At 31.7% G+C, this 27,552-nt stretch overlaps 1 protein-coding gene and 1 long non-coding RNA gene across 2 annotated transcripts in view; one reads left to right on the top strand and one right to left on the bottom strand.

Moving 5' to 3' along the window:
- LOC126746520 (splicing factor 3B subunit 1) overlaps window positions 1-27,552 on the bottom strand; it is an 87,230-nt gene that overhangs the window by 21,160 nt on the left and 38,518 nt on the right. Inside the window, 4 exon segments of the mRNA XM_050454827.1 lie at window positions 7,838-8,129; window positions 8,198-8,479; window positions 21,965-22,403; window positions 23,045-23,415. Of these exon segments, the coding sequence (XP_050310784.1) occupies window positions 7,838-8,129; window positions 8,198-8,479; window positions 21,965-22,403; window positions 23,045-23,415 (1,384 nt within the window).
- On the top strand, window positions 369-8,558 carry LOC126746525 (uncharacterized). Its single transcript, XR_007663914.1, has 2 exons — window positions 369-513; window positions 7,992-8,558. It is a non-coding gene; the product is annotated as an uncharacterized LOC126746525 (long non-coding RNA).

The raw sequence follows: 27,552 nt of genomic DNA, 5'->3' as shown, positions 1-27,552 counted from the left end.
GTATTTTATTTTATATTTTTTTATTTATGTTAGTGTGAGTCAGTGTGTGGTTTTTGTATTTCGATAGGTATATCTTTTCTGTTAATTAGCGTTCTGTTCCGTATCATTTAATTTTGATAATTTTATTTAGGTCTGATGATGCCCTAATGCGAAACGCCTAACCTTTAATAGACGCTGACTTATAAGATTTGGACTTTGAGTTTACTTTTTTCCCTCCTTTGGTCATATACTTAACTCTCTTTGAGAGCAATGGATGATTATTTTGAATGCCCTATATTATATGACTATAAATTAAATAATATTGTAATTAGTAGAAATACTAAATGACAAGACTTGGGGGTTTATTTGCAATCAAAACTCTCTTAGAAACTCAAGGTGGTTTAAAATAGATACTGTAATTAGACTGTTTAATGCAATAGTTCGACCTCGCCTTGAGTATGGAGCTATAATATGGTCACCTCAAGAAAAGGTTAATTGTAACAACATTGAAAAAATTCAGAAGCAATTTTTAAGGTATTCTTTATGTAAAACAATATAATATGTATCCATATATGTTGTCTTACAGAAGTATGTTAACTAATTTCAACATAGTATCTTTAAGTCAAAGGAGAGATGCTCAGTCTGTTATTTTTATATACAGTGCATCCCAAAATTTATGTCTAAATTCATTTAAAATTTAGGGGTGTGTTCGAAAAAAAAACGTTCGGACCCGTCGATTTTTATTTCAAGTTGCGCATCTTTGTACGTGAAGTTTGTATATACAGGGTTGCTCAAAAATAAATTACGACCATCAACTTCAAATGAAAGTACCTTTTTTTATTTCATCTTTAAATTTCGGGTGGAATTCTACGTATGTTTCATGCATCATGTCCTATACCTAAAGTCAACAGTTATCGAAAAAAGACTATTCATGTAACAAATAAAAAAAGAACAAAAATTAAGTTAAATGTTCAAAATGGTTGCCATTCACGGCTTGACAATATCCAAGGCGATCAATAAAGTCTCGTTGCACATTTTCAATCATTTCCGGAGTTATGGCGCGCACTTCTCTGCGAATTCTCTCTTTCAAGTCGTCTAGATTATTTGGCCTATTAACAAATACCTTCGACTTGAGGTATCCCCACAAAAAAAAGTCTATTGGTGTTAGGTCAGGCGACCTAGCAGGCCATTCGATGGGTCCTCTCCTTCCTATCCGATTGGGAAAGGTTTCATCCAAAAATGTACGCATAGTGGCAGCATAGTGCGGAGGAGCGCCATCTTGCTGGAAAAATAGTTCTTCGTCAGAATAGTCAGAGTCCAATGGATTTGGAAATAAGGCTAGTAATGCTGGAACTAATTCAAATTGGAGAAAATCGAGATACACTTGTCCCGTTAAAGTCTGTTCAAAGAAAAAGGGACCTATTACTCTTCCGCGCAGTATTCCACACCACACATTTAGTTTTTGAGGGTACTGGGTGTTTACCTCCATCATCCAATGCGGATTTTCTGTTGCCCAATATCGACAATTTGGTCTGTTCACACTACCATTCAAACAGAACGTGGCTTCACCGAAAAAAAATAATATTTGTTACTACATTATTATTTAGATTTAAATTATTATTTGCCCCAATCTGCGACAGATGAGCGCCTGGATTTTCTTCCAAAGAAAGCAAAACGTTAAGTTGTTCATTTTCATCTCGAGCAGGACGACCAGATTTCGGCAGATCTCTAACATGACCGAATTCTCTAAATTTAGCCTCTATTCTACTCACCACCTTTTGACATATCGGAGGACGATCAGGATGGATTTCATTGAATAATTGAGCAGCTTCTCTTTGAGTACATGTTCTATCACCAAACCCAACCATGCACAGAATTTCAATTTTTTCTCGTTCCGTTAACTTTACCATTGTGAAAACCGCAACTTTGCTCATACACTTCACACTTGACAATATCTGTTTGGTGTACAACTGTCATACAGTTTCTATGAAAATACAGGTCACCAGCCAACAATAAAAAAACACGAATGAATGGAATTTTGCTCTGTATAAAAATTCTCAGAGATAAGGTGACTCGTAAGGTGAACTTCAATAATAATGTTTGGTCGTCTTTTTTTCGATATCTGTTGACTTTAGGTATAGGACATGATGCATGAAACATACGTAGAATTCCACGCGAAATTCAAAAATGAAATAAAAAAAGGTGCTTTCATTTGAAAAAATTAAGTAGATGGTTGTAATTTATTTTTGAGCAACCTTTTATATACAAACTTCACGTACAAAATTGCGCAACTTGAAATAAAAATCGACGGGTCCGAGCGTTTTTTTTTTCGACACACTCCTGAATTTTAAATGAATTTAGACATAACTTTTGGGATGCACTGTATAATATAGTGAACAAAAAAAAAATAGTACTCTGAATTTAACTACTAGAATAGATTTGAATGTCCCCAAGGTAGACCTACAAACACTAAATTATTTAATGTGAATTTGGCTAGTCTATCAGCATTTAAAATTATTCTATATGCTAACTATAACTAAGTGCAATAAAGTGATCCAACTCTGTGATATAGATATTTTTAATATAATTGTTTTAACTCTTATCTTAAAGAGAAACTACCTAGTGTGGAATTAAATTAATTTTATAATCCTGCTTTTAATATTGGGTTTAGGGTTTTTCTACATGGAAATTAAATCTACAGGGTGACTCAAAAAAAGATATGCGACATCAATACGTTTTTTAAATGAAAATCACAATTTTTTAATGCAGAATCAGAAAGAACGTATTTTTGTACAAAACTAAAATTAAAGAAATACCTATCTAAATTAAATGTTCGAATTGAGCACGGTTAACAACCTGACAATAACCAAGGCGATTTAAAAATTCTTTTTGAACGTTCTCAATGACATCTGGAGTAATATTTCTAATTTCCTGGCGTATTTGTTCTTTTAAATCTTCTAAACTCTCTGGTTTAGTGACATACATTTTACTTTTTAACTAATCGAGGGGAGTTAAATCTGGCGATCTGGGTGGCCATTCAATGAACCCTCGTCAACCTATCCAACGATTTGGAAAAACTTCATCTAGATAATTGCAAATGGGTAAAGCATAGTGTGGCGGGGCTCAGTGTTATCAAAAAAGTAAGCTTCCTTCCACTATACCGCAGCACACATTGACTGCCAGAGGGTGACATTGTGTATGACATTCTGTGAACCAATGAGTTTTCGATCGCCCAGTATCGACAATTCTGTCTATTCGCATGGCCGTTTAGAGTAAACGTTGCTTCGTCAGAAAATATTACCCGTTTTACAAAATTATTGTTATTATTACATAATTGCTGCATTTGTTCAGAAAATTCATTTCGGCGATCAAAATCATCTTCCGATAGCTCTTGAATAAGAGTATTTTATAAAGCGGGAACTTGGGCTTTTTTCAATACCTTAAGCACAGTCGATCGTGATAAGTTAACATTAGAAACCGTGCCTGTGATTGTGGCTTTGGGAATATCTTGGACCGTTAAGCTCATCTCCTTCAGTTATTGAACCCCGACCAGCTTTTTGAGTATCCCTAACATGCCCGAATTCACGAAACTTTGCTTCAACTCTACTTACCATGCTTTGGCTAATAGGCGACCGATCAGGATAAGTTGCATTAAACAACTGAACCACCTTCTTTTGAGTACGCGACATATCTCCGAAACCAATCATGCACAAGATTTCGATTCTTTCACGTTCGGTTAATTTTCTCATATTTCATACAATAACAGTAGGTAATAAAGTGTAGTTACTAATAAAACGTAGGATGACATTGCTTTCGTCTCTCAAAAAGAATAAACACCACTTGCAAATGTAAAAATACTTCAAATAGTTGCACCAAACCTTTTGACACTGACAACAACAACGACAACTAAAAAACCAAAATACCAACCACGGCCTCCTCTACTTATCAGGCCGTGAACAGCTGTCTTATGCAGTGTTGCCAAGTGTAAGATAGAGGTCTAAGAATTTTTCAAGATATCTAAAGGATTTAAATTTGTTTTTCCCTTGGTGGTTGGCAGAAAAAAAGTAAAAATCATTAATCTGTTTGAACAGTGTAACTTTATTATTTCTTAGTCATATGTATACATATATAAGACTTTTTTTTTAATTTATGAAGAAGCATTACAATAGGGATAATAGAATTTGCCATAAGCTTCTATTTCAAGATTTTATTGGAGATTAGAGCCAAAAAGAATAACATTTTATTTAAATGGCATGTGATATTGTAAAATACAGTTTAAACTTAAGGCAGTCCCAAATTTAAATTGAATCTATAGAATTTAACAAAAAAGAATGAGGTATAAAAATAAAAGAGTTTAGTTAATCATTTTTTAAAGGTGTTAAGTTTTCTTTTTTTGTTTTTGGACTCAACTCTTGACTCAACTTTTAGAGCGTCAGATTGATTGTTCTTCTTTTTTATATAATCATTAAGCAAAATGTTAGAAAATATTGATAATAACATGGTAAGTATATTTTTATAATCTTTACCACAAGTACATTGACAGCAAAAATCATTTAGCAGAACATCCTGGGATACACTTGAATAGGTAAGATTACATAGAATGTGTTTTTGATTGCAGGTATTTAAAAATTTATATTCAGTGGCGGTATCATTTATGATTTTTTCAAAAATTGCACACATATGAAATAGAACGGTTTTAACTATATCCGTAGGAACACTAAGGCCACCGCGTTGTAAATAATTAAAATATTCATTACATGTATTTGTTCCCATACCTTTAGTAATGAGAGAAATACAGATGTTACAATTTAGCTTTTTAGTAATTTTAAAAGAAGCATATCCAGCTATGTATATTTGAGAAGATGCATCTATTTCATACTCTTCTAAATAGGATCCTGATTCCAATATATGTAAAAACTTGACACAGTCAGTATTTTGTGAAAGTGACCAATCAAGATCACTTTCATTGCAACAGTTTTCAGTATGTTTCTGTATTTCGGAGAGTGAAAATGAGCTACCAGTAGCCTTCCGGAAAATATGTTTAAGTCTTATTTTTTTTCTGCATTTATTATTTCATCGAAACTGATATTGTAATTACTTCCACCTAACAGCCTATATTTACCAAACCTTTTTTCTAATTTTTCAGTTGTAAATTTGCCAGGTAAAATATAAGAGATTGCAAACTTTCTGAATAAGTATCTTTTGTTAATTTACCATTAAAATTAAGTTTTTGCCATGTATCTAACCATAAGATGAACTTTTTAAAAAATTCAATGCGAAAATCATTCATATTATAAAAAGGAGCACACCACTTATTTTTTTTAATTGTGTGTTTTTAATATTTTAGAAATGTGAGCATACTTTATTTGATTGAAATTGTCAAATTCGGGATATACAAAAGTATTCTTATCATTTTTTAAATTCCGCCAATTATTTATTATATTTTTAAATATATGAACAAAATCATAGCTCACAAATATTTTATTTTGGGGAATGTCAGGGTTCGGAAAATGTGTTAAATTTGAAAACATTGACCGATTAATTCTATGGTTGTCTGTTATTATACCTAAAACAGTAAAACCACATTTTTGTACTAAAGAAATTACGTTTTTGGTGACTGGTATCATTTCAGAACCTTTTATATTGTGTACTGGTAATAATTTAACAACTTCACAAAAATTTCCAAAAGCAGAACATATCATAAAGGTCAAAATAGTTGTTGCCAATGAACTGTCATTAGAGGCGACACCAATTAAATTTTTTCCTCTATAATCTAATCTTTTAGTAACATATACCTCATCAACTAAGAGAACAACAATTTTTTCTTGATCTTTTAAAAAGTCAGATAAATATTTCAAATACCCATTGGTACTTTTATCATTTTCAGTCGGATTAAGGTAACTATTTGGGGCCACATCTAAACTAGAAGAGAGGTATTGAAGATATCTTTTTGTGGGTAAATTAAAATAATCCCTCATTAAATTATATGCACTTGGGGAAAGTGTATATAACATAAATGCCATAATTATAGTATCAGAGGTGTATCGTTTCCTTTTTAAAATTAGTAATTTAACTTGATTAATTAAAATTGATAAAATATTGTTTAAATTATTACACTCCTGTGTTCGCTCTTGTGGGTCATAGTCAGTCATAAAGCTATTTGACTGAATATCAGAAATCGCAACCAGTTTTTTGGATGCCTCATTTAAAAAATGCAAACTTTTTTCAATGAAAAACACAAATGTGTTATCCTCAGCTTTTTCTACGGTTATTGGAACTTTGTACCTAACTAGTAAATTCTCCAGCTGGGACCATCTACTTAATTTTAAATCGAAAGGTAAGATCCAATTTAAATCATTAAATGTTAATTTTGACTTATGTACAAACACTTTAACATACATATTATTGTCAACAGAAATTTCAGAATAAATATTTATTTGTGACACACTAAAATCAACCATATAAAAGTAAATCTTGCTCTTATTTTCTAATTTTATTGTCCATTAATTAAATCAGATTTTTCAAACTGGTCATTTAGTTCATTATGACGATCTTGCTTTTCACTTTCTCTTTCGTCTGGACTTTTTCTAGGAAGTGGCACTTTTTTCGATAAATAAGATGGTAAGTTAGGAAAATTGGATGGAAGGGCATCAGGTTTAAGTTTGGCTCTTGTTGGAATTTTCTTTACAGTCCCATCCGGCAATAAAAAAATTTCCTTTTTAATGATATCGCTTTCTTGAAAGTGAATCCCACACACCACAGAATATTGACTGGGAGACCAGTCAGCTCGGTGAATGGCTTTTACCCATTTAGCCCTTAAAATTTCATTTTTTGGAAAGCCAAAAGTAGATAATATGGATTTTCCTGCTTTTAAAGAACTGTTATAATTTGTCTTACATCCCGGAACACAACAAGTCTTAGGCATTATGATGACGATAAATCAATGTAAAAGACTTACCAAATCAGCCAATAACACACTAAAAATTAGCCTGGAAAAACAATTTAACTTTAACACACACACTGACCTATATACTTTCTTTTGCCAATGTTTTCCTAAATGACTACACCAAAGAATGCAAACTAGGGATGGGTAGGTATAAGTACACGGCTTTAAGCGACACTTAGGTAGGTAACTAGGAAGGGGTAATGTTTTAAAACCGCACTAAAAACCAAAGAAAAACAAATGTAAATAAGCCTATTTGAAGGTAAACAAAACAATGGGACTTTACTGTTTTCAGTAAAAATTGCTTGCAGTAGAAATTGCACATGCACAGCTGTTTAGAGGTAACCGCGAAAGATCACAAACACTTATTACCGATATTAAAGCATTAAACTACTTTCAAAATAAGCTCTGGACCCGATAAATTATCATAACCAAAATAATAACACTGAATAATAGGGAACGGAGCCGGGAGATAGACAACTATGCCGTGTTGCCGGATCTCTTTATTTCACGGCCTGAAGGTAAAGACGGCCGTGTACCAACATTTCAATTTAGATAGGTATTTCTTTAATTTTACATTTGATCATCATTTTTCCTTCAAAATTGCTTATGTAACCACTATTCATTTGTGCCATATCCTTTGTAAAAAAATGCGTTCTTTTTGATTCTGCATTAAAAAATGGTGGTTTCCATTTGAGTCACCCTGTATATTTAATCTCCACGTGAAAAACCCTAAACCCAATATTAAAATCGACGGGTTCGGGCATTTTTTTCAGAAACGGTCTATTTCATTTTTATTGAATTTATCCGCTACTTTACGGGTACAATGTATATCTATCGGCGGTTGGAGGATATATTAATTTCCATATACCCAGTCGATCCTAAATTATGGTATGTGCTTTGATGACAACTTACCTGTAGTTCCTTCTATCCAGTGCCATCCTGTGGTTCCAGAAGTGCTTAAAGAACTGCGGTAGAATCTCCTCTTTAATGTATTGAGCCTCCACACCATCCGTAGAACAACACTGTTTCACTACTTTTAATACGATTTTCTTCATTTCTTCATCAGGTGACTGAAACTCTCTGATCAAAATCAACATCACTTCTCTGGTATAGTAATTTGCGTATTCGGCGTCCATGAGAGGAATTAAGTAACCGATAGCCTTAAGGAAGGCGGCTAAACCTTTACCACGGTGAGTTCTGATACCTAAAAAACACATTTACCCATATATTAATATGAATACTGGTTATTTAATTTAGTTCTCGTTTATGTACCTTTCCACAAAGGTTTCAATACAGAATCGAAACTTTCAATACCGTAAGGGGTAGCTGCTTCGGCCAAAGCGGCAATTCCCAAGGCCGTAATAGTTCTTACTTTTTGCTGTTCATCCACAAGTCCGTGTTCGATAATCTCTACTAATGATTTTAAATGCGGCAAGATGGCGCAACCCATAAGAATTGCAATTTGCTGGACGATTTTAATACCGGTGTGTCTCGCCTGCCAAGATTTCTTTGAGCGACATACCGCTTTCAAGAAAGGAAGTAGAGATGGAATACCTAGAAGCAAATTGTGCGTTTTAGTTATAAAACAAGAAACAGATTTATAAAGTATTAAATAAATAGACGGCTTGTCCTACACTGTGTAAGAAATCTTGACAAAAACCATATTTGTTTAGTTTAGAAAGTGTACCGGGTGTCCCATTAAAAATGTTCCCCGGCTATTTCTCACCTAATAATTATCTAGTATAATAATGATTATACAAGGTGTCAATTTGAAAAGGTACCACCGTCTATATTCCTGCCCCTGTATAAAATTTAAAAATTTCCAAAAACACGTCAAATTTTTTTTAAGAGAGATATTTTTTAGGTTAGTTTTCAATCAAATTGCAGAAGCCCCCTGGCGAGGGCCGACATAACCTCTAAAGTCTTAAATGGAAGGGAGGGTCGAGTGATACCTCATTTTAAAGGTCTTTTGATTGAGAAGTTTGCGAAAAATCAAGCAAATATGATAGATTTCCTCAACTAGTACTTGCGTAGTAATCACTTTAGTAACGAATGACAAATTAGTTAAAAAGTTGTCAAAAAAACAAAAAGTCTAGCGTTGGGCGCTCTTAAGTATTTTGAAAATGAAAAATTAAGTTTAATCTTGAGCAAAGAACGAAAATTATTCTTATTTACGGGGAAAGTCAAAGATTTGCAAGAAGAACGGTAGCATTCTTTAACGAAATGTATCCTAATAGTCAATTAAATCATAAATATGTTTTAAAACTAATTGCTAAGTTTATGCAAACTGGTTCGGTTGCAAACAAAAAAAGTAGTAATGGTCGTGTTTTGGATGAAGCTGCACAACTGGAGGTTTTAGGCACCTTTAATGCAGAGCCCTCTACATCACTTCGCAGAGTGTCACGTCAGGTAGGAATGTCTCACGAAACAGTAAGAAAAATACTTAAGTTACATCAATTTCACCCGTATAAAATGCATATTCTTCAACAGCTTTTTGATGACGATTTTGATAAAAGAATTGAGTTTTATGAAAGCTATCCAGAGAAGATGAATGTTTGGGCTGGTATTGTTTGAAAATCTATTAAAGGACCATTATTTATTGGAGAAAATCTAACCGATGAACTCTACTTAAATTTAATCTGCTGAAAGACACAACAGATTCCTTAATAACAAGTAGCTTAAAAAATCGAACTGCTGCGGGTAATATGATTTTGCAAGAAACTTTAATACACTTCCAACAAGATGGAGCTCTACCACACTATTTTCTTCCGGTTAGAGAGTGGTTAAATGATAGATTTCCTGGCAGATGGATGGTTGACGGGGAGCAATTAAATGGCCACCACGATCACCCGATTTATCACCTTTAGATTTTTTTATGGGGGCATTTAAAATTATATGTTTTTAAAACACAACCTAGTAATTTGGAAGATTTAAAAAGAAGAATCACAGCTGCGTGTAGAGAAATCCAGGCAGAAGTTTTTCAAAATGTTAGAAAGGAGTTTGAGGGCAGACTTTAGTACTGTTAAAGTGGAAAAGAATGGACAACATTTTGAACATTTTATAAATTAAATTATTTTTTATTTCTTTTTTATGTTCTATTGCGTTACAATAGTTATTACTTAAAAAAATAAATATCTTTACGGTTTTAATTTGTTTCTTATAACGTATTGACAAAAAGATAAAGTATGTGGTATCTTTGAAAAGGTAATTAAAACATCTTTAAAATGAGGTATCACTCGACCCCTGTTTCCATTTTATTGTAAATTAACCTAAAAAATGTCCCCCTCAAAAATAAATTTGGCGTGTTTTTAGAAATTTTAAAATTTTATACAGAGGCAAAAATATAGAGGGGGGTACTTTTTCAAATTGACACCTGTATAGAGCACCTAATAATTGTATAATCTTGAAAAAATTTTTTTAAAATAAAAGTGGCCCAAAAAAATACTGGAAATTATTTTGATAAGCTCTCAGCCGCTAGAGGCGCTGCAGCTACTTCCAAAGTTAAAATTCTATTTTCGCTAAAAAACTGCCAATAACGTGGGTCTAAAAATATACTAATATTATGTAAAGATATTCTTACAAAAAAGTTTGGCAGAAATTTCTGTCAGATGTCAAATAAAGTGGTGGGGTGAGTTTTTGACCTCAGTGAGAAAATTAGTTGAGAGTCGGCTATGAATAGACGGATTTTTTTTTAAATAACTTTTGTTTTACTGGTCATTTATTGCTTTATTTTTACGAAAATATACATAACACTTATAAAAGTATAAAGGCCAGTTAAATATGAGAACAAAACTAACAGTTCTGGATTATTTGTAAAGAGAACACCAATATATAAAACTGAACCTATACTAATAAAAAAAGTTAAAAATTGATTAAAACTATATAAATAAAATTAATGTAAGACACACACTTAGGTATTAAAATTAGATAAAAAGAACAAAACCTACAACCTATCTAAAATAAATTTGCTTAAAAGCCTTTTGAACTGTATTAAATTATCACAGGTTTTAATGATCACGGGTACTTCATTAAATTCTATTAAGTCTCTGTACAGGACCGAGTCAAGCAACTGATTTGTGTTACATCTGACTGTCAGTATAAAATCTGTGCCGTTTCTAGTACCATAATTATGTACATCTTCAAAAACTCTAAATTTATCACAGATGTACGTAGGTAAAAATATTGTTTTTACTTAAAAATAAACAAATACACACTAAACATAGATTTCGCAGGAGTATAACGATCACATTCTAAAATCTAGTAAAATAACGTCTCATAGCTCTGTTTTGGCTTATTTCTAAAAATTGGTTAATCCTGTATTGGGGTAAATTGAACAGCAATGTTGACAAAACTACAAATGTGGGAGTGCAATTGCATTATATAACATCAATTTTCTGTACATTGACAGATTTCTTTTGATTCTTGTTAAAAAAACTACTTTTTTTGAGAATTTCCTCATTATGTAGTGTGCATGTGCATGATAATTTAAGTGCGCATCAAAATTACACTCAGATATTTAATTTCTTTCTCGTAAGCAATATTTTCCCCCTTTACAGCTATCTGTACATTATCAATGTCCTCCCGATTAATTTTCGTTTTTTACAAAATACCCAACTTCTTGACTTATTTGCGTTTAAATTTAAATTATTATTACAGAGCCAGTCAAATACGTTCGCTATTAAGAATGATGGACAATAGATGGATTTTTTTAATATAAATCTGTGTTCATCCACAAATAATACAATTTTACATTTTTTGAGCACGCTTGACCATATCATTAATATAATAGAAATTATGATGGCCCCAACACTGTTCCCTGTGGACATCAGACAAACAATTCGCAAACTTTACACGTTGGACTCTATTTGACAAATACGACTTCAACTTGCTTTGTGACACTCTTTTCCACCAATTATTTGACAAAACTTATAGTGCATATTATGCCTATTAACTCCTTCAACACTATTAAATGGTGGACATCATCTGTCCATAAAATCCGGTTAATAAAATTATAATTTTCGGCCAACATGTTTTCCATCCAATGACAATAATTTAATCTTCTGTTATAATATTGTAGATTTAAAGCTAGATGCAGTACTATATGGTAAGGATAAAATATATCAAAATAAAACAAAACTGCCCCAAGTTCAGTTACTTATAACCCACTTACATTTTATAGGTAAGTTATTTTTGATAGATTGTTTAATAACCTGGATGAATCTGTGAACTACTGAACGCGACATGTCTAAATCTTGTGAAATTGTCCTTAGAATAAGTTGAGGATCAAACTAAGATAGGCGCATTTTGAAACAAAAAATTTAAAAAAACTAAGCAAAAGAATAAAAAGATAGACAAAAATTAAACGAGAGCGCCACACTAAAATAAGTAAAAATTAGTTGATATATATTTATTGAAAATAGCAACTTTTTGTTTTTTAAACAGAAGCCAAGCCAACTTCTAAAATAAATATTAAAAGTGATTATGATTTTCACGAAAGCTAGTATCCTGAGTATATTTCTTTAAAAATTCATCTAAAAACGAGTTTTCTTACCTCGGCTGAGCCAATGGGAATTTACGAAGATTTAAATAATTTTCATTTACTAATGGAGACATTTTTTAAATAAGGTTACTTTGAAACGGGATATTGAGATGCGGTTTTCACAAGGTTGTTAAGCTTTATTTCCTGCATTTAATGGCGTTAAAAAATAAATATGGTTGCATTTAAGTTTTTCGAAATAATTCGTCAAATAAAGTATGTCACAATTGAACGCCTCCCTAGCAAATTGTAGCAAGAACTAGAATAATAATTTTTTGGTAAAAAAATAAAGCAATAAATGACCTGTAAAACAAAAGTTATTCTTAAAAAATCCGTCTACCCAGAGCCGACTTTCAAGTAATTTTCTCACTGAAGGTAAAAACTCCTTCCACCACTTTATTTGACATCTGACAGAAATTTCTGTTAAAACTTTTTTGTAGGTATATCTTAGAAATTATTACATTTTTAATAATTATTATAATATTTTTAGACCTACGTTATTGGAAGTTTATAGCGAAAATAGAATTTTAGCTTTCGAAAACTAGCCCTCTAGGGGCTGAGTAACGAACTTTAAAATATTTTCCGGAATTTTTCTGGGCCACTTTTATAACAATTTTCTTTTCAAGATTATACAGTTATTAGGTGCTGAAATATAGCCGAGGAACGTTATTAATGGGACACCCAGTACATTATATGGTATTTTGGTTGTAATGGGGTTCTTGCAGAGGTAATTAAGAGACCTTGCCTATGCGATAACAAACATTATTCCATATCTTTAATATAACTTGCATTATTAAAATATATATATGTTCTAAAACTAATTTTAATATTCAAAGGGTTAGCATCGCTTCAGAAAAATTATATAATGTGAATTCTTTGAATATATGTCATAGAGGACTAAACTCTCCACCTCCACATATCACAACATTTTACCAATACAATATTTACTTACTATAGAAGCAAATTCCAACTTATTTGAACTTAACAATTTATCAATGAGCGCATTAAAAAAACGTACTGCGATAAATTTTAGTAGGTGACAATCTTTGCATTCATGAGACTTTGCATTTTGTTATGATATCGTTTTTGTAGACTCTAGGTTAATTTAATATTTATATTTGGGTTTGACTCAATGTACATAAAATAATTCATGCAGTGGATTTATTTTTGGCATATTTTGATATTATAGAATAAAAGAGATAGAATGTGTAACAACGAATGTCTAAGAAACAACCTGGTATCTAACTACATTTCTACAAAGACCAATTCTAAATCAAAAAGCTCTGAAAAAGCTTTATCCCAAGCCAGAAGAACATGGATTCGACTAGAAGTAAGAAACAACTATATTTTTGTCAACACCATTAATCAGAAACTTAAGTTTCTTTATTTTTTACTCACTAATAGTCTTCGTAATATTGAATTCGAATTTCTTACTAACTATTTAAACGTTTTTGTCACACGTGAAGGTGAGAAACATAAAACTAACTTTAAACGAAAAACTTCAATTTTTAAAAATTAAACATAAGCCTAAATCTATGGGATCTTTAACGGGATCTCTGTGACGTATTATCACAGAGATTCGGTCAACTTTCCCCACATTAATTTCACGATAGATTTATCAATTTAAGTAACGTAAACCTTTCTAATAACAATGAAGATATTCTAAATTTGGGACTTAAGTTCAACTTCCAGCATTCTGACAGACTTTCAGTGTCTCAACACACTTTGATAGACTGTGAAAGAATTTTAAAATCAACCCAAGTGTCTAACCCAAACTTGGTGAGATTTGACATTACTTTGAAGGTTAATAAATATTTAAACTCCAAAAAATCTATTCATGACCTACTCCGGCAGGATGATTCTTTTAAACATAACAAGAAACTTAAAACGTACGGAAATTAATCAGCTTGCGGTCGGTGCAGCTGAGAGTTCCTAATTTGGACAATACCGCAAACGCATATCAGCTCACTACTACTATTATTGCTATATTGGTGAATCTGATTTATTACTTATGTAGATTTATTTATAAAGGAAGTGGGCGAATATAAGACACACTTTCTAACTAAAATGAAACACATCATGTGGTTTTCCCACAGTAATTACAAAATGCTCTTAAAAAAAAAAGAGAGACATTTATGGACCCTAAGGTCATAACACGGTCGACCGTTAAGAACTCAACAGGCATGAAGTCAGCTAAATAAGTTAACCGCTAACTATGAAACTGTCCGGAGTTGGAACAAACGAGAAGTCTCGAGAGCTGAAGTATTTCCGGTTAGGGAACACTTAAAAATTTCCTTCTTCGTTCCTTACGGGAGAACGGGTTCCCGTAATGGGATCGCCATAACGCAGTAGGGAGAATAATAATTAATACAGACCCGACGGACTTTTTAGGGTAATGTTTATTATGAATAAGGAAATATGTTTAAACAAATAAATTTCTGATATTTCAGTTTTTGTTGTTAACATAATTTCATGTGTATTGGAAGGTAATGAGCCTCAAATGTTTTTGAAAGCATTTACTGTGAATTTTAATGTTTCAATTTTAGGTGCGATATTTTAGGAATTTTTATTTATAATATCTTGTATATTTAAAAATATTTCCTGCATTTGTTTAATACGTTAAGCGTCATTTACTTGATGTTTAAATAGAAAAAAATTAAATGGTGTAATATGAGTTTGTCGGCTTTCAATACTAGAAATTAAAATACAGGAAAACGACTTTATTTCAACTAGGGCTGATAAGGGAAATTGTATTGTGATTATGGGCAAATCCGACTATTACAATAAAACTAATGAACTTTTAAACTCGGATGATTTTCAAATTTTATCCAACAACCCAACCTCTAAATACGTTCATCATATTAAACAACTATTTAAAATTTGTAATGCAACTTTTGAACATTTTTCTATGCAACCTTAGAAACTAATTCCCATGAACCCCACCACTCCTCTACTTTATTGCCTTCCTAAGATTCATAAAAAGAACTGTCCCATTAGGCCCGTAGTTTCTTATAGAATTCTCCTGCATCAAAACTTTCTTCTTGGTTAACATCGACTTTACCCCAAGTAATCTGCTTTTCTAACCCTTTTGCCTTTAAAAACTTCTTTAATCTGGCACAGAACTTGTCTAATATTACCATACCTCCAAACTCCTTCCTTGTATCCTTTGACATTTCCAATCTATTCCCAAGTATTTTTACGAGATTTATTGTTCTTCAATTCTAATCTACCTACTCATATTATTTTAGAAATTTTTTCCCTTACAGATATCGTTTTAAAACAAAACTTCTTCCAAATTAATAAAAAGTTCTATTCTCAGAAGTCAGGTTTGGCCATGGGTTCTTATTTGTCACCTTTTCTGGCTGAAGTGTTCATGTATTTTATTGAAAAGAAGATATCAAAAAGCAACGTATATAAAAGTTTTATCACACATTGGTTTAGGTACGTGGACGAAACTTTCCCGGGTTCTGAAAAAGAACTGCAAGATTTTTTAAAAGACCTTAATATCTTTCATAGGTGCATTACATTTACTTACGAAAAAGAGTGAGGGTCGTCTACTCTTTTTAGATCTATTGATCAAGAAATCTAATACAGATTCATTGGAGTTTGAAATTTATAGAAAGCCTTCAGCAACTGACAATGTTATCCCTTTTTCTTCTAACCATCCTTTCAACCAAAAATTCTCAGCACTGAATTCACTTTTCACAGATTTTTTTAATATTCCTCTTTCTTCAAATGACTTTCAAAAAAAATTGAAAACTATATATTTCTAATCTCCAAAAACAACGGATCTCCGTTGTTTTTGGGATCCGTTGACAATGTCATTAATAACATTTATTTTAAAAGCCTCAATAAATGCTTAAATAAAATCCTTAAACTCTTATGTAAAGATAATAAAGCCTCCGTTTATAGAAGTATTACATATTTTCGATAAATTATCCAACCAAGTTGCCAAAAGTTTTTTGAGACACTCAGACAATAAATTATGTGTGTACTATCATACTTCTAATAACTTATCTAAGCACCTGGTTAACACCAAATATAATATTCTTGCCACCCACAGGGGTCTACAAACTCAAATGTTCTCATCCTGACTGTAATGTGTGCTACTAAACTAATTAAAAGTAACATAAACAAGTTTATTACTAATATTTGTTCTCCTTTCGCTAACCATATCATCAGGGCTAGACATAGATTCAGGTATACATAAATATATATGATAGACCAGAGGCAGACACAAAGATCTCACGTTTGTCACCGTTGTCACCGTTGTCTCACGTTTTGTTGAACCGAAAATTTGCTAATTTTGCAATTACATTTAATTGAATAATTCAAGATTCGCTTATTAACATTTTTTGAAACTTTGCACAAGGGTTTGCCAGATTGGTCTCTTCAAAAAGTTACATCTTACATTTTTTCTATAAAATGTCCAGGAAAGCCCATAATTGACCCTCTTAAAATTTATATGGGTTTTCATCAACAAGTCATTTGCAACAAAAAAGTCGTATAACATTTTTTCGAAAAGTTGTTAGTTCTTCTGGTATTTAACATTTTTTTGATTTTATCAAATTTCTTTGTTTTTTTTTTTTTATATAAACAAGAATATCTCCGTTATTCTTACCACCTCATAAAATTGAGATATACCATCTGAAAAAGAATTAAATTTGCTATAAGATGGGTATATTTAAGTTTTTAAGTAATTTTTTATACCGGGTGTGATCAGAAGTTAAATGTAACATTTGGGAAATGTGCAAAATTAGTGGTATTTTCTTCGTTGTCGTTTTTCTAAAATTTGGTAAATAGGGACATGTTTTTTTTTCAGCAAAAACTGCTGCATTTAATATGCTTTCCAATGATATACTTACTTTTGTGATAGCTATTTGTTTTCACAGCAATATCATGGACAAAAGAAAGAAAACCACAAAAATTGAAAATTTTCAAATTTTATATTTCTTGATCTTTTGAGCACCAATGCGGTGAGTACTTGTAGATCTATCTTCCCTAACACAACAACTCCACAAATTTCCATTAGAGAAGCCGTAAACAAATAACATATCGGGATATTCATTCTTTAAGAAAAAAGGCAGGTTTTTCCTTAATTTGTAAATGGCAATGAATCTGCAAAAGAAGGCAATTCACAAACCATGTATTACTTGATTTTAAAACAAAATCTTAGATATTTACAATTTGACAAGAACTGTCATTAAGTTTTCACTTCGACTTAAAGTAGTTAAATGAGTAGTTTGATTTAAACGTGCTTAAAAAAAAATGCCTAGTTTCACAAACATTGAATATCGGGACATCTTATTTATTCACCGTGTCGCAAATGGAAACTCGCGGGAGGCAGCAAGGGAGTATGCGCGTCATTTTCCTAATAGACGGCAACCCCGTAGAAGTACATTTGCAGAAGAATGCAGACGCTGTGGGTGAAAATGGTCAAACGCTGGAGACAAGAACCTGCGATTATGAGAGCTGTTTCAGAAGATAGATCTAGAAGTACTCGCCGCATTGGTGCTGCAAGATTCACCATTCCACTGTACATAGAGTTTTAAAAAAAAAAAATTTGCATCCGTTTCATTTGAAAAAAGTCCAGGATTTATTGCAAATTTGTGGATGGTGAGGTGAGGCTTCAATTCTGTAAATTCTGTAGGTGGTACTTGAAGAAGTTGCAAGAGTGGGGAACAGATCAAATATTTTGGACAAATGAAGCAACGTTTACAAGAGCCGGAATAATGAATTTAAGAAATAACCATATATATATATATAGACATACAGAAAACTCTCATGCGACTGTTGTTTCACATTTTCAGCATGATATAAGGGTCAACGTATGGATAGGATTAATGAGAGGTCGCCTTTTCGGGCCTGTAATACTCCCTGATCGGCTCAATTCCAATGAGTTTTCAAATATATCAAATAATGACCTTGTTGAGTTTCTGGAAGAAATCCCCTTATAAACCGGCGGCAAAGCTCTCAAAAGTCGTCGTTTTAGGACTAAACCCAATATTACGGTATAACTTATTGAGACTATAACCGTTTGATATATTGGGTCATTTTACATATAAAAATTGTTATGGCGACGTTGGCAATTGGTCGGGGCGTTCTTGACAGCGAAAAAACTAAAAAAACAGCATAAATTCAAAAAATTGATTTTTTAACATTAACTTAACTTAATTTAACATAAATCTTGCAAACTACTTGACGTATGCGATTTTTTAAAAAAATATTATAAAGAGCATACTTAAGCGCTAATATCTAGCCAAAATGATTTCCAAGTATTTTTGTTTTTGATAATAAAAAATAATAATAATTAATATAGATTGTATTTTTGGTATTGAATTTTTCAACAAGGGAGAAACTTTTTTATTTAAAGGAATTTTAACACACAATCTGCGAAGGAAATGTACATAACATTACAAGGAAGTTTAAAAAAAAAAGCCTTTTAGGTGCAACCGATTACCAGATATCGATCCGACAAGTGCGACCATCATTGTTTTGTCTATCAGGGAGGCGGGCGCGACCCGCGCGACGCGGAGCCGGGCATATTTTATATAAAGATAAAATGAATTCATTGGAAATAATTATGGAAAAGGGACACGCCACATCTTCGACAAACAAAAAACGATTTATTCCAATTCACTTTATAGCGAATCATTTTGGAAAAGCAGTATGTGATGAATTACTAGCTTTTCATGCACTCACAGGCTGCGATACAACTGATTCTTTTTTTAAAATTGAAAAATGTACAGATTTAAATGAAGTTAGGCTTAGGTTGACAAAGAAAACTACAAAATCAGCCAAAGAAATTCCTCCCACTGAAGCATCATTTTATTTGCATGTTAAAAGGTACCTACTTTTAATTAGTTTTTTAACATGATGAGTTGGTATCTTGAAAACAAAAACTGCAATAGCAATAAGTGTGCGTGCAAAAATGAGGCCGTGCATTGCTCTCTTGAATGCAAATGCAAGATGAAATGCAAAAATGTAACAAAAATCATAGATATAGAAGATGATATAGAAGACAATATAATTTAATTACATGTTTTATGTTGTTTATAACTACACTATTATGTAACTTTTGGAATATTTTTTTGGTACCTACTAAATAGAAAGTGCAATATTTTATTATTTAGTTTCACTTAGCAAGGTGTGTCCCAAAAATGCCTTTTTGTTTTATTTACTTTAAAGTAACTTTTTTTACATTTAAAATTGGAATTAAAAAAAAATTAAAATTAGCAATAAATACCCTATCAATTTTTGGAGCAGCAGTAAATGCTGAATAGGCGACCACTGCGCGGTAATCGAATTTTGCGCTGCAAGTTTGAACGTTCCTTTCTCGTAAAGTATTATAAATAGAGAACTCTTGTTTTTTTTTAAACTTTCCTGCAGTTTTTTGTGCAACTTCCTCGCAGACCTTATATTGATAATGTTTCAAATAAAAAAGTTTCTCGATTGCTGAAAAATTTGGTTCAAATTTTTCAAACATTTTCAACTTAATATTTTTTCAGAAAAAAAATAAACAACTTTTGTAAGTATTTTATGATAGTTGGTAGCGCTTATGTATGCCCTATAATATAAAAAAAAATGTAGAAGGATATATCAAATACTTTCGGCGATATTATAGATTTAATATTAATAAGTAGGTTTTTCTAAAACCCCGTATTTTCGAAGTTTTTCTAAAACATTTTTTGTGTAAAAAGACATGCTTAATCGACTAGTATTAGTGACAATTGGTTATACTTCAATATTGGGTTAGTGCACGCAAAAGTCGGCTTGCCGCTGGCCTATTAGCCGCTAGACAGGTACTTTGGTTTTAAATGGACGGATGCCCAACCCATAATGTGCAAAATTCCTTGAATCAATGCTTTGGGAAGAAATGGATCGGAAGATACGATCAGGTAAGATGGCCGCCCAGAAGCCCTAACCTTACGCCCCTTGACTTTTATGTCTGGGGCACATTAAAATCTAATGTTTATAGTATTAACATTAATACTATAGACGAACTAATTAATCGAATTAGTGTGTGTTGCAATGAAATGTGACAAAAACGCGTTGAACTTGAACGTTGATAGTGTCAGAAGAAGATGCATCAGAGGGAATACATTTTGAACAATTGTTATAATTTTAGGTTTGTTTAATGAAATTTTGATTTTTTAATTTTGGTCAATCAAGAAATATAAAATTTGAAAATTTTCAATTTTTGTGGTTTTCTTTCTTTTGCCCATTTCATGATATTGCTGTGAAAACAAAGAGGTATCACAAAAGTAAGTATATCATTGGAAAGTATATTAAATGCAGTAGTTTTTGCTGAAAAAAAAACATGTCCCTATTTACCAAATTTTAGAAAAACGACAATGAAGAAGATGCCACTAATTTTGCACATTTCCCAAATGTTACATTTAACTTCTGATAACACCCGGTATAAAGAATTACTCAAAAACTTAAATATACCCATCTTATAGCAAATTTAATTCTCTTTCAGATGGTATATCTAAATTTTATGTGGTGGTAAGAATAACGGAGATATTCTTGTTTATATGAAAAAAAACAAAGAAATTTGATAAAATCAAAAAATGTTAAGTACCAGAAGAACTAACAACTTTTCGAAAAAATGTTATAAGACTTTTTTGTTGCAAATGACTGTTTAATCACCTCTTAAAGTTTGGCGGGTTTTATAGTAGACACCTTGTATAGTATGTAGTATATTTGGTATATAGTATATAACTTTAAGTGAATTGTGAATTATATATATTCTTTTCTTAATTACTTTTGTTTTGTACACACATAGATTCTAATCTAGGTGTACATTTATTTATACTTTTGAGAGTTTTGTAAAATTATTGTTTTGCATTGAAATATATTTGAAGTTTTTAAACCTTAATTAGTTTTAACTGCGTTCACTAGATGTCCTGACTTTTACCATTCGTTAATTTTATTATCATAGTCATTGTTTTTCATGCAAACATCACAGCAATGTAGTGTAAGATTTTTTAAGACTCTTTTTAAAATTTTATGTATAACTTCGACTTTTAATTGTAATCGTTAATTTTTGTTGTACCTTTTAATTTTGACTTACTTTCGTTGTTTTAATGTGTTCCTCTCAAGAAAAAATAAATTTTAGAGCCTGATGATGATGAGTGAACTCATCGGAATGCATAACTCTTGACAAAAGATTGACATGTTCATTTGTGGAGAAACGTCTTCCCGCCCTTCCTAACTTGCTATATTATAGAATTGTTATTTAGTCAAAGGTTAGGATGCTAATTTAGTAACTTTTTGTATATTTATTTGTTTTTAGTAGTTACTTTAGTTTATCAGGAGGTTAAACATAGTATCTTTATAAAATTGCCTTTAACCTGCTTTTTATCTATTTCTATTTTTGTGGATTAATAAAAAGTGTGGTAGTTTTTTTGTGTATTGTTAAAACGGAATAGACTCACAAACAAATATTTTAATATTATTATAATTATTATTTATGTAAAAAATGTTTCTCATTAACTTACCCAAGGCAGATGCAACAACAGCGAAGGCCCTAGCAGTGGTATTTCTTACATACTCATCAATATTGTCAATATCCGGTCTCATGGTGGAAATCATAGTAGCTAAACCAGCTGCTTTGGCCAAATTGGAAATAATTTCACGACCCTCAACACGGGCATAGTAATCTTCATCGATCAACAGCGGTTCAATGACTACCAGGATTTTGTGAACGTAAGGACGGACCAGGTCATCGAGTTTGTATAAAATTCGGTCAATAACTTTAACGAGCAAGTGACGTTCTTGGTCTTCTAAGGTGGGACTCATCAACAATGGTAGAATCTGATTGAAAAGGGGTCCGGCCCCGAACTCTCTTGCTTTGTCCGTAATTTGTCTTAGGGCAGCTTTTCGCATTGGCGGGGTTCCGTTCTTAATCTTTAATAGCAGCTTCATGATTTTTCTTTCCTATAAAATAAAATAGTTTTATTGAAATTTCAAAAGCCTTTCAATAATCAATTTCAACAAACTAAGAAGAGGTGCAGTTTATTCTTTCTCAAGCAAACCTAATTTTAGTTGAATTCGTTAATTTTATTAAAAATTAAAACTTTCAACGCATTCATGGCACCGTATTTTAAAATAAAAAAAAACCTTTTTTTTCCATGAGTATAAAAACAAAAGGTAGCCAATATAGTATCATTGTTTTTAGCATATTATTTTCTATCCAAATACGTAATAATATACGAAGTGTCCCATTTAAAATAAGAAAGTTAGTGTCACTTCCTGTTAAACCGGAATAGAATATGTCAAAAGATGCTCTTATAACTATGCTATCGATATACCAAATTTCATTTGTTTATCTTGAAAAGTAAAAAAGTTGTTAAGTGTTCCCTTTTTTCTGTGTCACCCGGTATACTGAATAGGAAAATGTAAAAAATGAAAATTATTTTTAAAAATAAAATAAACCAAAAAAAGTATAAACTGGCATAGTCGATTTGGAACATTCGGCAGAAATTATATGAGGACAACTGTGTAAAAATTTGAAAAAGTGAGTAAACCATTACATCGTTAAATTACCTAAAAAAATAGAACGCGAGAAATGTATTTACCTTTTGTTCCTCAGGACCCAAAGCCTCTTCATCAACATCCACAAGCAATTTATCAAAATACTGCGCATCCTCTGGTTTCATAAAAGGCAAATTCTGCCCTTTCGGTTGGTTATCCATGTACTTAGCGGACTTATCTTCAGTTTGAATAAAGAATCCGACAGGCGTCTGTCCTACTAATGGTGTGGGAGTAGCAGTTAACTTCCTAGCGGGTGTTCTAATTGGTATATACCCCGCCGGGGGTGGCAAAACTTTGTATCCAGGAGGAAACATGGCGTCGAGCTCCTCATCAGAATACGGGCGGTTCCTTTCGTCAATTTCTCGTTCCCAACGGAAAGCTTGCAGTTGTTCCGGGGTCATTGAAGCTAAGTGTCCTATAATAATAAATAAAAACCGTTGTTTAAAAATTTTTAAATGTCACGGTGGTCCAGTTAACTTAAGACAGCTTAATATCTGAAACAGTTGGAAAACAGCATGTTTCAGAAGAAAATGATTCTTATAAAAGTTACTTGGAATACCATTTTACTTTTACAGAATTAATTTCACCGTTTCTTTTCCCTTGTGTAATAACGCGTGAAGAAATGGTGAAATTTATTTCTGACCATAGTATCGACTTGGTTTTTTAATTAAACGTATATTTGTCTCTTATACAATTACAAGTTGAGAATTTATATTAAATATGGGAAAAACAAGTTGAGATGATACAACTTTACAGTGCATATCGAAGGAGTATCGACTGTACGCTTAACGTTTGTCAGAGATAAATTTTTATCGCGAGTTTGTTTTTACGGTGTTGTAAAAGGATTTTCAAAAAATTAAGTGTACAGCAAAAGAATGAAAACAGTGAGCGGCTGTCACTAATGAAAATAGTGATGTCGCAGATTAACAGTAGCCTTCTTTATAGCATTTTGATAAGCTAAATTTAGCGGACAAAAGAGAAAATTAAATTAAATTAAAACTTTTTCTTAAATGTGTTGTTTCTTCGAATTTTCTCGAAGAACTCTTCGCGAAGATAAATGTGTTAGTCACTTTAAGGAAAGTACTAAAATGTTAGTGTCAGTGTTCGTATTAGTTAGATGTAATCGGTAAGCCCACATTGGTGAGTTAGTTACTTTTCTATAGATTTAAGACCTAAGTTTCTTTAATCTCTTTTTTACTTCATGTTAAATTGCAGTACTTCATGTTAATTGCAGCATTTTTTTAGCAAGAGTCCTGAAAAAGAGTGCAGTGATATTCGAAAGCTAAACAATGCAATAAAGAGTTCAACAATAAATATATATATATATGTTAGTTACTTTTCTATAGATTTAAGACCTAAGTTTCTTTAATCTCTTTTTTACTTCATGTTAAATTGCAGTACTTCATGTTAATTGCAGCATTTAATTGCAGAAAATCGCTCGGACCCGTCGATTTTTATTTCGAGGAAAAAATATTTTGTACATCCTTTAATCGCATTTCAAATTGGGGTGCGCCCCAATTTTAAATAGGATAAGGGACGAGCGATACCTTATTTTAACGGTGATTAAATTCTCTTTTCCACGCACTTTTTTAATTAGTATGCAGCCATTTGTAAGAAAAGAGGAAAAAAATAATCATTTCTCTTTATTAAACGATTTATTGCTTCTTAAAAAAATGTCAAAACCCATAAATTTTTTTATCGGAGAAGTCTTTTGTGCTTTATTTTAAAAATAAGTTCGTCTTATACCTTAAATAAAAATGGGGTTAAACCTTTTCTGGTGTAATTAATTTATTGACTCTATCTGAAATTTATAAACTTTGCTTTTTAAATGACTCGATAAAAAAAATCTAAGTGGGTCAAGTCTTGCGGACCACTCCACTCGTCCTGTTCGATCGATCCATCTACCAGAATATCTGCGATTTAAATATTCTCCAACAGCAAGGGTATAATGATCCAAACCATCTTGTTAAAATCTTAAATATTCGGCATTGTATTTATTATTATTTTCTAACGTTTCTGTCAATGCAATAATTGCTCATAATTGTAGATACAGTTCTTCATTAAGATTTCCTTGGATAAAAACTCATCGGAAAAACAAATGTTAAATACAATACTAAATTTGGATTATTTATTATTTGTTCGGTCAAAATCTCGCAAAATTCCAAACAAAATGTATGTATCTTTAAAATACTGCTGCGAATGCTCGTACGAGGTATATCACACACTAAAGGCCTGGTGCTTAATGTAGAGTTCAAATTGACGTGGACCAAAACAGCAATTTACATAGGTTCGTTTCCCACTGATCCTGTCTCCCTAAACTTTGCAACCAGCTCAATTATGTATTTTCAGTGAATATGTTTATTTGGATTCATTTGATTAAATATCGGAGCAAGAACATTATCATTTTTGTAATACAGTTCAGCGATACCCTTTCTGCAGTTAAATAAACCATTTTAGAATTAATTAAAATTTAGTCACAAACACTTCAAGATATTGAATTGAAATAAATAAACTAACTACTTTTTTCTTCAAAAAATAAAGTTTGAATTTACATTTTTTATTTTTAATCGATAAGGCTATAGAACACATTAATTTTTATGTTGGGTGATGTTAGATATGTTGAAAAGAGAATTGATGCCCATTAAATTGAGGTATTACATAAAGTTTTAGATCATTTTGATTTAAGGGATGAAGTTCACTCCTGTTAAAAATAAAGCACGAAAGACTTCTTCGATATAAAAATTAACAGGGTTTGACATTTTTTCAAGCAATAAATCGTTTAATAAAAAGAAATAGTTTCTTAATTATTCTTTTAATCCTATTTTCTTAAAAATGGCTAAATACGATTTGAAAATAAGATGCACTGAAAAAATAATTCAATTACCTTTAAAACAAAGTTGACCACTTATCCCATTTAGGATTTAGGGGTTGGACCTAATTTTCGCGAGAGGCTTGAAATTGCAAAGTTAATGATATGCACACAATATTTCCCCCCAAAAATAAAAATCGATGGGTCCGAGCCATTTTTTTTTTAACAAGATGTATATGAAATATCAACCTCGTTTCGGTGTGATCGGCCCACTAATGCTAAATCAAAAATACATTAACAAAAACATTCTTAGATAATACAAACAAAATACTTATTAATTAATTTAAGATGTATAAAATGTTAAATTTGTCTAGCTATACAGTAGAAGATAACAACAGCGTAGAAATAGATATTGTACTTGCACTTTTATATATTTTTTTTTATCCAACTATATCCAGCAATTCTTTAAGAGAATCTACATTGTCTTTGAAGAATTTGCCAAATGATTTTTTTTTCGTTTTTATATTTTTAATATTAACTGGCTGTGTAATAATACACTTGATGTTTTTCCCAATTAATGTATATATTTTAATTTTAGTTTTACAACAAAATAAACACTCTTATGTATGAATACAGATTAAAAAAGGAAGCGGTCTATACGCTCGAGTCGAAAGTTGATTGAAGTCTGTCTGACGGCTTGGTGACGTGGAAGCCAGGTGGTGTAATCAGGTATCAGCGAGGTTGACGCTTCGGCGCAGTTGCGATTATAAGTTTCTTGAGTTTTATGGACGTTGGGTTTGCATATAAATATCGAACACTGGCAAATAATTGTACAACTTAAAGCCAACATAATCTAGTGATTTTAAAAGGGTAGTATTTTTGGGTTGTGGTACACAGTATTGCGAATTACTTGCAGTCTTGATTTTATACTTATGATCTTTTGTTAAGTAAAGGTTTGAGTGTTTATGCATAAATTCTAATAACTATAATATACAATTACTTGAAATCAAGCACCGCAGTCTTTTCAAACAATAGTTCAATGGGATATGTTTTTGATTTTCATAAATAATAGGCATTTTTGTATTGCGATTAATTATTTTGTATAACAATCATAAGCAGAATCCCACATAGGCAAACTATATCGAATTAGTGACTCGAAGAAAGAACGATTGTATTAACGTGTTCTTACTTCAAAAAGTTCTTGTTGATAAAATTTATAGAGCAATTTACGAATTTTGTTAACTAAAACATTGATGTAAATATCCCACTTTAAATGCTGATTTATTTGTACCCCTAGGTACTTAATACCGGAAGTTCTTTCTACAGCTGTATTGCAGTTCTTACTAGCAGCACAAGAATGAATATGCAAGCTTTCAATATCAGGTTGACACGTAACATTAAGGAAAAAAGTCATAAATTTAGTTTTGTCAGTATTTAGGGTAAGATAGTTTAAGCTAAGCCAATTTGAAATCTTCATTAGAGCTTCATGTGCCCTTAATTTTGTATTTTCCCAAGCACTGTCGGCAACGATAATACCACCATTATCTGCAAACGCAACTGATAAACGTCTTTCAGTGGGAATCTCAAACATTGCGTTTATGTGCAATTAAAAGAAGATAACTCCTAAAATTGTACCCTGTGGTCCCCCTACAGATGACACACGCTCATCACCAAGTACTCCATTCGCTCTCACACTCTAAACACCCTATGATCCAAATAATTTGTTAGTAACTTTTTTGAAAT

This window comes from Anthonomus grandis, chromosome 17 (assembly GCF_022605725.1).
Source record: "Anthonomus grandis grandis chromosome 17, icAntGran1.3, whole genome shotgun sequence".
NCBI classification, from domain to species: Eukaryota; Metazoa; Arthropoda; class Insecta; order Coleoptera; family Curculionidae; genus Anthonomus; species Anthonomus grandis.
This window is presented reverse-complemented; position numbering and strand designations above follow the sequence as displayed.